Source organism: Psammomys obesus, unplaced genomic scaffold (assembly GCF_907164565.1).
Source record: "Psammomys obesus unplaced genomic scaffold, mPsaObe1.curated_primary_1811, whole genome shotgun sequence".
Classification (NCBI taxonomy): domain Eukaryota; kingdom Metazoa; phylum Chordata; class Mammalia; order Rodentia; family Muridae; genus Psammomys; species Psammomys obesus.
The window spans coordinates 25,508,809-25,525,016 of NW_026592510.1; the positions used below are offsets into that span (position 1 = coordinate 25,508,809).

General features: G+C 48.7%; 2 protein-coding genes across 2 annotated transcripts; one reads left to right on the top strand and one right to left on the bottom strand.

Moving 5' to 3' along the window:
- Positions 1-281: 281 nt before the first annotated feature.
- Best1 (bestrophin 1) lies at positions 282-10,409 on the top strand. The gene is made up of 10 exons (XM_055613985.1): positions 282-433; positions 3,574-3,668; positions 3,904-4,137; positions 4,729-4,883; positions 5,222-5,299; positions 5,829-5,981; positions 6,733-6,813; positions 7,125-7,276; positions 9,433-9,800; positions 10,090-10,409. Exons 1-10 carry the CDS (start codon positions 282-284, stop codon positions 10,320-10,322), a joined length of 1,701 nt encoding a protein of 566 aa, XP_055469960.1. The 3' UTR covers positions 10,323-10,409.
- A 1,174-nt stretch (positions 10,410-11,583) lies between these two features.
- Positions 11,584-14,141, bottom strand: Fth1 (ferritin heavy chain 1). The gene is made up of 4 exons (XM_055613742.1): positions 13,861-14,141; positions 12,385-12,531; positions 11,985-12,110; positions 11,584-11,889 (listed from the first exon to the last, which is right to left on the bottom strand). Exons 1-4 carry the CDS (start codon positions 13,972-13,974, stop codon positions 11,731-11,733), a joined length of 546 nt encoding a protein of 181 aa, XP_055469717.1. The 5' UTR covers positions 13,975-14,141; the 3' UTR covers positions 11,584-11,730.
- Between the last annotated feature and the right edge of the window lie 2,067 nt (positions 14,142-16,208).

Consider the following 16,208-nt stretch of genomic DNA (forward strand, 5'->3'; position numbering starts at 1 on the left):
TGCTAATACTGCCTTTGCAGCTGCCTTTGTCATCATATATATATATATATATATATATATATATGTATCAAGGGCATTCGGCAATTCACAGACCTGCCCAGTGTCTTCTTGTGTTTGTATCTCGTCCTACTGTGTCCCGGGCTAGAAAAGGAAGGCCCAGTGTAGGACACGACTAAACTCATAAAGTCCCAGACCAGAACCTAGTCTCCTACCCATTCCCATGTCGCTCTCTGCCTGCCCACCAGGACCCAAGGCCACCTACTGCTAGCCAGTGCCACCCCATGACTATCACCTACACAAACAGAGTAGCTGATGCCCACCTCGGCTCCTTCTCCAGCCTCCTCCTGTGCTGGCGAGGCAGCGTCTACAAGCTGATGTATGGAGAATTTCTCATCTTCATGTTCCTCTACTATGCCATCCGTGCAGTCTATAGGTAAGAGGGTCAGGAAGAAGAGGTGGAGCCCGGGGGTAGGGTCTAGAGTCTAGAGCTTATGGGGGGGGGGGGCCTTTAAGCCTTCAGGTGAAGTGCTGGAAGTAGTTGAGGAGTTGAGGCTCAGGCATTCCAGTGAGCTTGTAAGGCTCAGCTGAACTCCTGGCCAGGCCTGGCCACTGGGGTGGAGGCTGGGGAGAAGAAAAAGGAGACCCAGAGCTGAGCATGTAGCTCAGAGAAATAATATTTGCCTGGCATGTGTGGCATCTCGGTCCAGATCCCCAGCACATACACAAGCACACACGCACACACCCACACACGTGCACACGCACATACACACACCCCGAAAATCATACTGGGAAGATACTTTAACTCAGGCCAGAGGTGACTCAGGAACTCTTTCTCTCCAACACAGGAAGGGACCTGAATTCCAGGCCTGAGCTAGTCCTCCAGAGCTGACCCTGTTTTACATAGGCACTCAGGCACCCACAATACAGTTTACCATGTCTGTTTGAATAAAAATGTTTTCAGAAATAATAAAATGTCCATCAGGTATGATCTTAGAATATCTTGTAACATTTTAAGAGAAAATCATGGGCTAATGAGGTGGTTCATGTAATTGGAGGCGCCAGCAGGTGAGCCTGATGATCTGGATTCAATCCCCAGGACCCACAAATTACAGAGGAGCAACAGCTCCCAAAAATTGTCCTCTGACCCCCACACATGTGTCATACATGTATACACACATCCTCTCTCTCACACAATGAAGTAAATGCATATATGTATGTGTATATATATATATATATATATATTTTTTTTTTTTTTTAATTGAGACAAGGTTTCTCTGTGTAGCCTTGCCTGTCCTGGACTCACTTTATAGATCAGGCTGGCCTCGAACTCACAGAGATCCACCTGCTTCTGCCTCACTGAGTGACAGGATTACAGGCATGTACCACCACTATAAATTAAAAAAAAAAAAATTTAAAGCAATCATATTGTGGCTGCAACTCCTGTTCCAAGGGATCTGACACCTTCACACTAATGCACATAAAATAATTATTTTTTAAAAGCAGCCATATCTGCCATGTATTTAAAAATAATCAAATATGGATAATTCTGGAGTTTGTTCTAATGTCAGCACACTAGTATTTGGCACTTTAAAATTAGAAAATAATTGTCTTAATTTTTTTTTTTAGATTTTTAATTATATTTTCCACGTATAAGTGTTTTGCCTACATTCATGTCTGTCTGTGTACCATGTATGTGCCTAGTGCCTGTGGAGGTCAGAAGAGGGTACTTGATCCCCTAGAACTGCAGTTACAGATGGTTGTGATATGCCATGTGGGTGCTGGGAACTCAACTCGGGCCCTCCGTGAGAGCAACAAATACTCTTAACGAGGGAGCTATTTCTCCAGCCCCAATTAATTAATTCTTTGAGATAAGGTCTTGCTATGTAGCCCTGGCTGTCCTAGAACTCCCTATGTAGACAAGGCTGGCCTCAAACTTGCAGCGAGGTACTCCTCTTGCCCTCTGCCTCCCAAGTGCTAGGATCACAGACAGGTGCCACTATGCCAATTTAGAGCTTATTTTATTTTACTTATTTTTAAGACATGGTCTCTCTACGGAGCCTTGGCTGGCTTGAAACTCTCTATAATAGACCAGTCTGGCCTCAAACACACAGAGAGCTACCTGCCTCTACCTCCCAGGTGCTAGGATTAAAACCTGGCTAGAGGTTATTTTTTAAGAGTGCTTTGTTCGCAACAACACTAAGCAGACGACGCAGACACTTCTCATCTGTGCCCACTCTAGCCTCTGCCTTAGCAAAGCACAGCTGGCACATTTGCTACAGTCAATGAACCTGCCTTGCCATACCACTGTCACAAAGAGTGCACAGTTTTCACTAGGGTTAATTCATGGGTTCTCCTAGGGTTCCTCCATCCTATAGGTTTGAGCAGATGTATCTTTTATGACATGTATGTACCATTAGAGTACCACCAAAAGCCACTTCATTGCCCTAAAACCTGATGCTCAGCCTGGCCATCCCTCTCTACCTTTGTTCTTGTTGTGTGACACCATGCCTAGAGTCAATCCCACATGTGGTGCAGAGACTGAACATAGGAACTTACATGCTAGGTAGGCACTGTACTAACTACCCTCTACATATACACATACATATACTTATAATCAGGTTTTTCGAGACAGGGTTTCTCTGGGCAACCCTAGCTGTCCTGGAACTCACTCTGTAGACCAGGCTGGCCTCAAGCTCACAGAGATTCACTTGCCTCTGCCTCCAGAATGCTGGGATTCAAGGCATGTGCCACCACTGCCCAAATCCATACACAGTCTTTAAAATACCGAACACTCATGCCCTGGTACGGGCACCTCTTTAGTCCCAGGACACAGGAGGCAGAGGTAGGCAAACTTCTGTGAGTTTGAGGCCAGCCTGTCCTCCAAAGTGAATTCCAGGACAGCCAGGGTTGTTATACAGAGAAATCCTGTCTTGAAAAATCAAACCAAAAACAAACAACAAAACCCCCAAACACAAAAAACACAAAACCTCTTTGATTCTATCTGCTTTTATTTATTTTAAGGATTTATTTATTTTTTATGTGTATGAGTGCCTTGCGTGTATGAATGTTTGTTGTTTGTATATATGTTTGTAAGTATGTATACCATGTGTGTGCATTACTCACGGAGACCAGAAGTGGGCATCGGATCTCTTTGGAACTGGAGTTGCATACGGTTCTAAGCTGACACATGGTGGCGGGCACTGAATTTGGGTCGTCTGCAAATTAACCACTGAACTATCATTCTAGCCCCCTCAACCTGCCTTTAAACAACTGTCCCCTTGGCTTGTTTAGAAGGGTCAGCGAAGGACTATATATATCTTAGTGGTAGGGTGTTTTGTAACTTGAGCAAGAGCCAGGTTCCATTCCCAGTATGGCAACATAGACACACACGCACACACACAGTGCCCGAAATGACCCCTTCCAAAAACCCTCCTCAGCCAGAGGGTGACCCTGGGCCAGACCAGGCGAAAGAGCAACCCCCAGATATCTTGTTCACCCCCCACTCCTCGCTGCTTTGCCGGGAGTAGGGACACACTCTTAGCCACTTCCTCTCAATGCCTCACCCACTCCCAGAATGGCTCTCTCGGATAAACAGCAGGTGCTGTTTGAGAAGCTGGCTCTGTACTGCGACAGCTACATTCAGCTCATCCCTATATCCTTTGTTCTAGGTGAGCCCCCTTGGCGGCTGTTCGGGGTCCGGTGGTCTCCCCCTAGCTCCAGACACACAATGGGCGTACCTCCACCAGAGGTGGGAAGTGGGGTAAGGTGGGCCAGTGGCCTTCTAGAAATGTTAAGGCTGAGCCCACGTGTATCAGGAAGACGGAGAAACCAAGGCTTCACCCGGCTCTGGTCTCCGGCCACAGCCCCCCCCCCCCCCCCCCCGTCCCTCATCCCTCCTGCCAGGTTTCTATGTGACACTGGTGGTGAACCGCTGGTGGAACCAGTACGAGAACTTGCCGTGGCCTGACCGCATCATGTTCCATGTGTCTGGATTCGTGGAGGGCAACGACGAGCAAGGCCGGCTGGTGCGGCGCACGCTCATGCGTTACGTCATGCTGGGCCAAGTGCTCATCCTGCGCAGCGTCAGCACTGCAGTCTACAAGCGCTTTCCCAGTTTTCAGCATCTGGTGCAAGCAGGTGGGCAGTACCTGGAGTGGGCGGGGCCGCAGGGCCACCGCAGACTGGAGGCGGGGCCTGAGACGTGAAGTGGCCGGAGCTGCCGCTGGGTGGAGCCAGAGTACCCTGGACTAGAAGAGGGTGCGGTGGTGTTGGGACCAATGGGGTCAGAATGGGGACAGAACTGGGCAGGCCAGAATCAGGCGCTTGAAGTGGGGGCGAGGCCAGAATAAACCAAAAAGGTTGGGATTTAAGAAAGGGTCAAGAAACCTTCAGAGAGAAGGAAAGAAGTGGAGGCTTGGGACTGATGGAACTCAGCTCTACCTCCTTTCCTTCTGTCTGTCCTTATCTTTGTTTTCCTGCCTGGATGGCTTGACATGGGTCCTTAGCTTCCCCTTGACTTTGCCAGGGCCTGACTCAGCTAATAACAAAGCCCACTATCTTTCCACCTTCTGCCCCATGCGGTCCAGAAGAGCACCTAACTGGGGCTCAGGAATTTTGTGTGTTGAAACAAACATGGATAAAGAGCACGAAGTTCCCTAGGGCCTCAGACAGGCTGGCTGGGTTTCCTGGTGCACGGTTACCTGTTGCCTTGTCCACTCTGCCCTGCAGGCTTTTTGACTACTGCGGAACATAAGGAGTTGGTGAGGTTGAGCATACAACACAACACATTCTGGGTGCCCTGGGTATGGTTTGCCAACCTGGTAATGAAGGCCTATGTTGGAGGTCGAATCCGGGACCCTGTCATGCTCCAGAACCTGATGAACGTGAGCCCGTAGATGGGATGTAGTGGGAAGGGTTGTGGCTTCCTTTAAAGAGAAGGAGGGTCTTCTCACAGCCTGTCCTGGTAGTGTGTGATTCCACAGACCCAGGTGGCCCCCCTCCAGATCTCCTTTCTGTCTCCTCCATGAGTGAGCCTGTGAAGTCCAGGCTCCTTTTGGCCTGTTGAAGCAACTTAGACACAGAGAGGTCTACTGAGCTGCCTACTACCACACAGCCAAGGATGCTCCATGAGCACCATTGTGTTATACTCGGGGAAGAGCCACGGGAGGTTCTGGGGGCACAGGGAGTGGCCTGCACCTCACCCTCCTCTGCCACCCTCCAGGAGATGTGCACCTTGCGTACTCAGTGCGGACAGCTGTTTGCCTATGACTGGATCAGTATCCCACTGGTGTACACACAGGTAAGGCCTAGACTGTGAGGCTGTCCCGTGGGAACACCGCAGCTAGGAAGCTAGGAACTCGCACTTCCCTCAAGACTTGCACTTCCCTAGAGTGTAAGTCTCAGGCCTAGTACTCAGGTCAAAGCATCTGTGCTCCTGCCTGGTCCAGCCAGCAAACAGGTGAGGATGGAGCCGGGGTGGAGCTCACTGGGTAGTGCTTGCCACGTGTGCACAAATGCCTGGGTGGTTCTGCATTGCACAAAACTGGAGGCCAGAGGATCGGAGGTTTGTGGTCATCCTTGGCTACACAGTGAGTTTCATGCTAGTCTGGGCCACATGATACCCTAGCTGGAAAAATAAAAAGTAAACACACACACACACACACACACACACACACACACCAAACAAAGAAACAAAATTAAAAAGGGGAAATGGAGACCCAGTCACCTGACTGTGGAGGTCAAAGCAAGGTTTTAAAGTGAAAGCCTGAGGACTTCCAATTCCATGGTCCCTGCTCAGCCCTTGCTGCCTGTGCCTCTTCTCCTTGCAGGTGGTCACAGTGGCAGTGTACAGCTTTTTCCTTGCATGCTTGGTGGGGCAGCAGTTTCTGAACCCAGCCAAGAACTACCCAGGCCATGAGATGGGCCTCGTGGTGCCTTTCTTCACAATCCTGCAGTTCATATTCTACATGGGCTGGCTGAAGGTGAGCCTGGATACCACTCTCTCCTACGCTGGATGCATAGCCAGAGGGGTCTTGCCCAGTAGTCACCTGGGAGGAAGACAGGCAGCTAGCTGGAAAGAACTCTGGTTATATGCACACAGAAACTGTTCTGTCCAACACACACACACATACACACACAAACACAGAGAGAGAGAGAGAGAGAGAGAAAGAGAGAAAGACTGACTCTAGTCTCAATATAATTTCTCCCAGTTATCTTTGCTTGACTAGATTATATTACTTTTATGCTTGAAATGATCTGAGGTGTCTCACTAGCTATTAGGGTGTCCCCCAGACCCACAAAACAGTTACCACTTCAATGGTGCTTTGCTTGGGTATTTTAAATATTAGTGGCCAGGAAGCACCCTTTCCGGCTACTCTTAATTTAATCCAGCAAAACCTCAGCATTTATCGCTAACATCATAAAACAACAAATACATGCATATTAGAAGATAAATAAATGAACAGAAAACCCTCAAGTTTGAGATGAGTAACATGGGTGAGATCAAGGTGACTTGGCTGAGTAACATAGGGACAGCTGTGGTCTTCAGGGACAGGCTGGCTCATAAGGAGGAGAGGGAGGGACAGAGGGTAGAGACCTAATATGTGCCTGGGGCCCAAGACTGTGGCCTTGAAGATAGTTGTTAGGCAGGAAGGCCATCATGAAGGCAAGGCTTAGGGATGGCAAGCAGAGTATCAAGGTTCTCAGAGCCTCACCTCTTTCTCCATCCCCTAGGTGGCCGAGCAGCTCATCAACCCCTTCGGAGAGGATGATGATGATTATGAGGCTAACTGGCTCATTGATAGAAACCTGCAGGTATGAGAGGAGAGAGAGGAGGAGACTGTCAAAGTGAGGTCCAGAGAGAGAGGAGTCAGCAGTTTTTCAGGGACACCCCACAGTAAACTGTCCTCTCCTCTAACATCAGCCCTTTTCTCAGCCATTCATTCACCCACGAGATTCTCACCTCAATTTTGGAGGCTGCAGGTAAACATCAGTCTCATTATTGCCACACACAGGGAAACAGGTCGAGAGAGCTTGAGTTGATGCTTCCTAAGGCATCAGGCAAGCTCATGGCCCTGCCTGCTCTGCCCACTCTATTTGATAGCACCTCTGTCCTTGGCACCCAGGTCTCCCTGTTGTCTGTGGATGAGATGCACCAGGATTTGCCTCCCTTGGAGCGTGACATATACTGGAATGAAACAGATCCTCAGCCGCCCTACACAGTTGCCTCTGCCCAGTCTCGTCGGGCTTCCTTCATGGGCTCTACCTTCAAAATCAAGTGTGTAGTACCAGGGAACTGGGTGGGATACCCCAAAAGAATAAGGCTTTCCTGGCAACTTGGAACAGTTCTTGTCACTATACTGGATGCCCAGTAAGGGCTAGCCAGTGGGCTAAGCTCCTCTCAGTAACCTCTGTTTGTTATCTCTACTTTTCAGGCAACTAAGTACAGGTTCAAAGAGGTTACTAAAGTTGCCCAGTCCAATGTCACATAAGTGACCAAGAACAGACACATCTGAGATAGCTGTCTGGTTCCAGCTCCATACTCTTTTTATTTATTTTGGACTGGTTTTTCTTGGGAGAGACTCTCACACAGTCCAGGCTGGCTTCAAACTCACTGTGTTGCTGGGGGATTACAGACAGGCACCATTATCTTGGTTTTCAGTGTTTTGTTTGAGACAAGTATGCTACTATATAGTCCAAGCTGTCTTGGAATCTCTGACTACCCCAGGCTAGCCTTGAATTCACAATCCTTTTGCCTTAGCCTCTCCAGTACTAGGACTACAGGCAGGAATTATCACTCCATTCTGTACCTTTAAAGACAGAATCTCTCTACACAGCCCTGGCTGTCCCGGAGCTCACTACGTAGACCGCACCAGCCCTGAACTCAGAGATCTTCCTGCCTCTGCCTCCTGAAATGCTGGGATTAAAGACGTGCTGTGCTCCACCACATCCTGCCACCTCCATACTTTTAACTCTCCACTATGCTGTGTTAACCCCTCCAGGCCAGTCTCTCATTCCTTGTATACAGTTGGAATGTATACAGCAAGAAATAGGACTTTTCCAGGGGCAGCCGGTAATTGATAATGCAGTGAGATGCCAAGACTGGCTTCCTAACTCTGATCAGAAGAACTAGCTTTTGTGTGAACGTGGAAGTGGGGGAAGCCTGGGGTAGACGAGGGACAATAAGGCAGTCCCAGTAGGAGATAGGGCCTCCTGAATAGACTGTCCTACAGAGAAAAGGCTTCCATCCACCCACAGCAGCCACGCTCTCCCTTGTACAATCCCATTTCATCTGAATTCCTCCTAGATACAGTGGGCCAAATGGGCCTTTCCACACAGTCCTCTGCATGACTGAGCTGAGCGAGCCCAGGGTTATCTGACATAGTTGCTGTTCTCTCTCTGCTCTTTCATGACTCAAAGTATCCATTACACTGAAACTAGAATTAACTAGGAACATTTTGGAAGATGTTTTTTAACTTGTTTCATCTAAACCCCAGCACTGAACCTGCGGTGGGGTGGTGGAGGGTAAGGTAATACACAGGCCCTACCTCCAGGGAAGGTGCAAGCTAGCAAACTGAGCAAGCTCTAACCCACACCAAAGCCTGGGCAGGACCCAGAACAGAGGTTGCCTTTGGCTAAGAGGTGACCTCTTCCTGGGTCTGCAAGTAGGTCTTAGAGCCAGGCAGACCTTGGATGTAGGCAAGGGCCCCATCCTGGGCTAAGTAAACTTTTTTCTTACAGATTAAAGGTCCTCCTGGGGCCTCAGGAAGTCTGCTGCCAGGAAGCCAAAGGTCTTTTGGTGGATGTTGCTCCTCCACTGGAAAACATAAATTCTTTATTTTGCCTAGATCCTGCTGGGCCTTATCTGAGCTTTACTGGGAGCAGAAGTTCCCATTGCTGGAGGGAGATGGTCTAACAGGAGGGTGCCTGATAAAGAGGAGCCTGTGGGATTCAGGAATTACTGTTGGTTATGGTAGAGAAGCCCGAGTTTGATCTCCAGAACACATGAAACATGACAGACACGCATGTAATCCCAGTGCCAAGGAAGAGACAGGGAGATGCCTGGAGATGGCTGGCCAGATGGTCTAGCCTAATTGGTGAGCTTCAGGCCAATGGGAGACCCTGTCCCAACAAAGGTAGATAGCTTTCTGAGGATGCAGAGTCCTCTGGCCTTCACATAGGCATACACAGGTACTCCACTCACATATGAGCGCACACACACCCACCCTAACTCTGTAATGCTAGACCGGGGAGTTGGATGTTACCAGTGAGCAAGAGAGAGCCTACGGAGAACTGGGCCTCAAGGGACTCCGTGGGAAGTACAGGATCAGCTCCATCAGGAGAGGTGAAAGTCATGCAGCCTTGGTCTTAGACAGGCACTTGCTTCCATCTTTTGTCTACCCACTCAGTCCTGTGCATCCCTTCTCCTTCCAGCATGCAGAAAGAAGACATGGAGTTACAGTCTGAGGATGACGACGACGACCAGGAGAACAATCACGGCAGCATCATTGGACGCTTCTTGGGGTTGCAGTCCAATGACCACAATCCTCCCAGGACAAACTCAAAGACCAAACTATTGTCCTTCAAGAAGGAACACTACCCCCAGGGCCAGCCTACGGACAGACAGAACGCTAGGGACCAGGAAGATAATGACTGGAAAATTAAGAGTCTGGACACCTTCAGGGCTCCTCCGCTGTTTGAGAGGCCAGACTACCACAGTGCCCCACAGACACCCCTCGGCCAAACTCCCATGGTCTCCCCTCCTGAGTGGTCAGCACTCTCCAAGCCTTACTTAGTCACAGGTATAGACACTAAAGACAAAAGCCTAACACCCATTACTTCTGAGACCAAGAACACTTTGTTTTAAAGGTTTATTTTTATGTATGTTTATGTCTTTGTGCATGTATGCCACGTGCTGGTACCCTCAGAGGCCAGAAGAGGGTGTCAGAACCCCTGGAATTACAGGCACTTGTGAGCTGCCTGATGCAGGTGCTGGGACTCAAACTCGGGTCCTCTGGAAGAGCAGGAAGTGCTCTTGACTGCTGGGCCAGCTCTCCAGCCCCACCAAAAACAATGTTGAACTGCTCCTAGGTGATGAGGCTTCCACAAAGTACCAAAAAGTTGGTGACATGAAGAAGAAAACTGTGGAGTTTAACTTGAACATTCCAGAGAGCCCCGCCGCTCAACCTAGACAAGCCCATTTGGACGAGCTGCCAACCAACAGACAAACTGTAATGGAGCACATAAAGCACTCTCCCAGCTTGGAAAACAGGTCTGTAGACACAGACCACGGCCTGCATTCACATGTCTATGGTTCCAGTTGAGTCTACCCATACCCCACAATTTCCCAAGATTCCATTATTGCTGACATTTGGGCTAAACGTATATCCCTACACTAGCTGGTGATTAGAAACCACCTTGGCAAGAACTGTTTGATAAGGAGGCCTTTTACTTACCTAAGACCTTGGAAGGTGAAATTGTGTTGACAGAATGCTGAAGGTAAGGCCGTATTGGTGAAGCAGGGAGTGGGCCAGGCTGTTTACCTTGGTAGGGGACGGATGACTGGCAGAGCCTTGAGAAGAACCAAAACTCTAGCCAGGCTGTAGCCCCAAGGGGCAGTCTCTCTACTCTTGCAGCCTCAGGCGTTGGTCATGGTCTCCTTGGGATACCTTCTCAGGGCTTTAGGGCCTCACTTAATACTTCCCCAAAAAAGCCTAAAAGCTGTCACACATCTACCATGTTATCTTTTAAATTTCTTGGACACTTCTGCCCAGTTAGAAACATACCACCCCCACTTTGATCCCAACATGGGCAGTCCTAACTTCCCACTTCCACATTCTTAGTTTCATCTGTAACCAGAACACCCACTTTTTCAAAAATGGAAACCAGAGGGCAACAATTTCATTCTCGCTGCTAGTGTTAGACCATCTTTTATAGATCACTAGGTGTGTTTAAGACCAGCTTCAACCATTGTCCTCAGAAACGTGTTTTAAGACAGGGTTTCTGTGTGTAGCCTTGGCTGTCCCGGACTTATACTGTAGACCAGGCTGGTCTCAAAAATCACAGCAATCCTGCCTCTGCCTTCCCGAGTGCTGGGATTACAGGCATGGGCCACCAACACCCAGCTTCTTTTATGTAGGTTCTAGGGGTCAAACTGAGGCCCTCAAGGTTATACAGCAAGCCCCTTTCCTCACTTAACACACCATGCCCGGCACTAGGTAAATCTGAAACTTATACTGTGAACTCTCTGAAATCTTCCACAGCGATGAAGCTGGCACCTAACGTGTCTCTCATAAATGATGCTTCACAGCCTGGTCCTCATCTGCATGGGTGCAGCAGGAGACTGACCCAGTCAGAGGCACACAGCAGTTGAAACCCAAGAGTGTGTTCCCATGATATTCTGGCAAGTAATTCAGAACCAGGGATGCCTCTTCCTGTCTGAACACACCTGTATCTTACTATCTTTCCCAAACTAAGAAGTTTAATAAATGTAAGTATTCTTTTTAGGTGTTTCAGTGTGATTAGTGTAACCGACGATGCAAAGCTGGAAGCTGGCACACTTATCCTCAATCTCAAGACAAAAGCTGGGTACCAAAATTCTTTATTTGAAGAAATGGTACAAACTAAAGAACTTAAGCAGATGTTTTGGTGCGACTTATAGAAAAGATATAGGCAGACATGCATACACTGCCTCAGTGACCAGTGAGGTCACATGGCTTTGGGGAAATCAGCTTAGCTCTCACTGTGTCCCAGGGTGTGCTTGTCAAAGAGATACTCTGCCATGCCAGATTCAGGAGCGCCCATCTTGCGCAAGTTGGTCACGTGGTCACCCAGTTCTTTGATGGATTTCACCTGCTCATTCAGGTAATGTGTCTCAATGAAGTCACATAACTAGAAAAGAGAACATGGGAGAAAACTTTTGGTCAGCTCTCCCAAGTCCTCTGGCAAATGATTTCCTCCATTCAGCCCCTGACTCCAATACTCACATGGGGGTCATTTTTGTCAGTAGCCAGTTTGTGAAGTTCCAGTAGTGATTGATTCACACTCTTTTCCAAGTGCAGTGCACACTCCATTGCGTTCAGCCCATTCTCCCAGTCATCACGGTCTGGTTTCTGAATGAAACATTAGTCAATTTCATCTGTAGTCTCTACCAATAAACCCAAGTCAGTAAACACCTCACACGTCTAACCACCATGCTCTGGCAATAGGACTGCCTTAAATTTCCTCTGACAACAGCTTTCACCACAACATGTTTGCTCACTGCTGTTTGCCAACTCAGGTGTCAGTATAGGCTTAAAAAGGCACAAGGGCAGAAGCACAGCGCACCATCACTTTCTGAGCAAGGGTTAGGTGCTCATTTAAGGTACCCACAGATCCTCTACTCACCTTGATATCCTGCAGGAAGATCCGGCCACCTCGTTCGTTCTGCAGCTTCATCAGTTTCTCGGCGTGTTCCCTCTCTTCATGAGATTGGTGGAGAAAGTATTTGGCAAAGTTCTTCAGAGCCACATCGTCCCGGTCGAAGTAGCAAGACTGCAAGTGGAAAGGGGACATGTTATGTATCCCCACAGTAAAGCGGCTATAGGTGGTAAAATGGCTATAGGTAGTAAAGGCCGTTTGCTATCCCACTCAGCCTTTTTAAAGTGCTTTAGGACTTGGCTTCACCAAGTGCCCTGTGGCTCTGTATTACTGCACAGGGAAAATTTTTTAGCTAAGGCCTAATCTATTTTTCTGAGGGGGAGGTGCTAGAGTACCTTGTATTTGGAGGCCATTTTTCTTCACCTCCTTCACCAATTATGTAAAACAAAACAAAACAACAACAACAACAACAAAAAAAAAAACAGCCAACACAAGCTTACAAGATTCCCATCTGGACAGCCAACAGCTGATTTATAAAATTAAAGCATCATGTCTGGTGACAATTGAGGGCATTATATTTTAGCACAAATATATTAGGAGAAGCTTTGAGTTTCAGTTTTAGGCACGCAGTGTATTTGAACCTTCCAGAAAGAATGATGGCCACGGAAGCCCAGGCTTGTTTCAAATCCGTTTGGAACACTTATTTTAATAACTTGCACATTCACAGGGCAATTCAAAGGGTGATTCCCGCTACACTGCCCCAAACCTGTTTTTCAGACAGATATACGGAAAACTTCCTTGTCCAGCAACTGAAGGTGAAGCTGTATCCAACAACTACCTCCCACTTCTGTTAGTATGCCACAACTCTCAGATACAGAAGGTTGATACAGTACTGTGGATGCCTTTTAGGGGCAAGGTTTAGTGACACTGATGACTGCTCGAGGAGAGATTCCTAGAGATAATGTTTCAATACAAGTGAGGCTCTGTGATAATAGAAGAGGTGGAGACCGGTGGAGACCGCTGCTTAAAGAGGTTAGGGTAAGCTCACAAGAGATAAGCCTCTTTGCACCAGGCTCCAAAGCTGCCACTTGACACCGTGACAAAGCAGACACGACATACTCAGAAGAACTGGAGCTGGATGCATACCGAAGCAGAGGAGCCTGCAGGCCACGTGATCGGAGGGAACGAAGAGTGAAAAAAATAAAGCACCTAACTGCAGGGTTGACTGCACAAGAGAAGAGGACAGTCGTGCAACACTAAGACCTCAAGGAACAGGGGTGTGATGACGCGCCTGGTCTATGCAGGAGACACAAGGGGATAACTGCTCAGAATTGCCACTCCAAGGCTGCCCTAGGAGAGCTCCGAACAAACTCCATTTTCCAGAAAGACGCTGGGTGGCGGGGAAGCCCGTAGCAGGCCACGCCCCAACCCGCGCCCCGCCTGCTCCCCCAGTGGCCCCAGGGAGGCCGCGCCGGGCTCCGGCACAAGCCAGGCCGCACTCACCATAGACAGATAGACATAGGAGGCATACAACTCCAGATTGATCTGGCGGTTGATGGCAGCCTCCGAGTCCTGGTGGTAGTTCTGGCGCACTTGCGAGGGAGACGCGGTGGTCATGGCGGCGGCGGCGGGGCGACGCTGGAGCGGCGGAGCGACGAGGTTGCAAAGGGCTCAGGCTCGGAGCGGCCGGCTGCGGTCGGAGGGGTCGAGCACCGGGTTCCGTTCAAGCACTGTTGAAGCAGGAAACCGCGGCGACTCTGGGCGAGAACGTCTGGGGCAGGTGGCCAGCGGGCCGCACTTATAGCGGGAGCCTGCGTCAGGCGCGCCCTGGCCAATCAGCGCCGTGGGCCGCCCAGACCCGCCTCTTCCGGTGAGCGGGTTACCCAGACCCGAAGGCGCGGGCGGGTGGAGCCTGTGTGAGACTACGCCAGAGATTCTGAGACTCAGCAAGAGCAGTCCCTGGCAACGAGCGAGCTGGCTGTTTCTCTGCCCCGGGGCGGCCGTAGTTGAATCCAGTCCAACTATAGTGGCTGTGACCCAGAGGGACAGAGGGTGCCGATGAGAATGATTTTCAAGTCCCACAGGACATCCCTAAGCTCTAGGCTAAGTGCTTGTTGTTAAATCGTGACATACGCTAGGCAGTGACTTAGGAAAATGGAAAATGGCAGCGTGGCGCTGTAGATGGCGAACGAGATATAAATTGGACTGGGAAAAGAGCGGCTTTCTCTCCTTCAGAGTCTATGGAGAAAAGAGTAAAGGAGGAGTAGGGAAGACTATTGGGGAGGAGGAAGTTAGGGTTGGCCCAGTCCTTCTGATTCAAGCAACCCTGGCCTTTTGCGGGAAACAAACATGGCTGTGTGCACAATTGAAAAAACAAAGGCTGAGAGGGCGTGTTTCTCCCGAGAGCAGGATAGCATTCTATGGGGGAGTCCTAGAGCCGAACCATCTCGGTTTCTGAGAAAGTCCCTGGTAATGCTTGAAATTAAGAGGTCTGTGGGTTAGAAAAGAAAGGAGAAACGACCTACATGTATCTGTTTCAAATTGGTCTCAGTGTTCCTAGTAACCTTGGGTTTGTCCTTGAAGAAAAGCTGATGGGGCTGAATGGCAGGTGATGGTGCAGGGAACCTTGGAGGGACAGGCCAACTGTGTGTGTCTTGAGGCGGTGGCCCAGCTTCAAAATGGGTGTGGATTCTCGGGTAGCAGAAGCAGAGGTTAGCCACTGCGTCTAGCAAGGCCCTTCCATTCACGTATGCTACTCCCAGAGTCTAGTCTTTTGACGCAGGCAGGAGACCCAGCAGAAGTGTTTCCAGATAGTCAAAACTGTAAGCTGGACTTTCAAACATTTTGTTGTTACTGATTTAAGACAAGGTTGATGAGGGTTACTGTATAGCCCAAACTCACCTGGGACTCATGACATAGTCCAGGCTGGTTCATGATTCTCCTGCCACAGTTTTCAGAGAGCTGGGATTACAACCCCCTCTCTCCCCGTTTACAGTTAAGACTAAGACTGGCACGGTGTTGCACACCTGTAATCCCTGCACTCAGGCAGAGGCAGGCAGATCTCTGTGAGTTTGAGGCCAGACTGGTCAACAAAATGAATCCTCAACAGCTAAAGCTACACAGAGAAACTGTCTTGAAGAAAAACAAGTAATAATAATAATAAAGTAAGTCCACTGAATTACTACATTACTAGTGATATTTATTCTTTTAAAAACAAATATGTATGTTCCTTTTGGAAAAGATTTCAGTAGTACACTAGCTGCAGTATGCTGCTAGATGAATATCCTAGAGTCAGACTTCGGGAAGATAACCCTAAGAGAGCGGTACTGAACAAAATTTGATGATCTTATTACTTGATACTTTGAGTAGATACTACTGGTATAAGTGAAAATACTTGCTCACCATACTCCATGCAGGTCCCCCATCTGGCTACATTTTCTGATGGTGGAGTGGAGGAGGGAAGCAGGGAAAGGAATTTTAAGTAGAGGGAACAGCATATGCACAGGTGTGGAAATGCTTGGCCTGTTCAAGGACCCTTAAGGAAAGTGTGTTTATTGGCCTGGAAAACAAAGTACATGTTGGGAGTGCTGGAAAGAATATGGTCATATGGGTGTGCCATAAAAAGTCATTAAACTTTATCCTGCAGGCAATATGGAGATACCATATACATTTGTTTTTAGGAACATTACCCTAAGTCAATAGGAAAACTGGTAGGAGTCCAGCCAAGTCATCACATGTAGGATGCAAAGCTTTTCTAACAGTAGCCACCATCAGCAAATGTGATAAAAGAGCAGCAAGAGTCGGGGGAGGGGCGATAAGCAAATATTTTCACTTACATCAGCAGCTTATAT

Bases quoted from the DNA above. Each gene is read 5' to 3' on its own strand.
- Fth1 (XM_055613742.1), bottom strand. From the start codon at position 13,974: ATGACCACCGCGTCTCCCTCGCAAGTGCGCCAGAACTACCACCAGGAC. The intron at 12,532-13,860 runs GTGAGTGCGGCC...TTCCACTTGCAG, and splicing joins CCTATGTCTATCTGTCTATG to TCTTGCTACTTCGACCGGGA. The intron at 12,111-12,384 runs GTGAGTAGAGGA...TGTTTCATTCAG, and splicing joins TCTTCCTGCAGGATATCAAG to AAACCAGACCGTGATGACTG.
- Best1 (XM_055613985.1), top strand. From the start codon at position 282: ATGACTATCACCTACACAAACAGAGTAGCTGATGCCCACCTCGGCTCC. The intron at 4,138-4,728 runs GTGGGCAGTACC...TCTGCCCTGCAG, and splicing joins TCAGCATCTGGTGCAAGCAG to GCTTTTTGACTACTGCGGAA. The intron at 4,884-5,221 runs GTGAGCCCGTAG...GCCACCCTCCAG, and splicing joins TGCTCCAGAACCTGATGAAC to GAGATGTGCACCTTGCGTAC.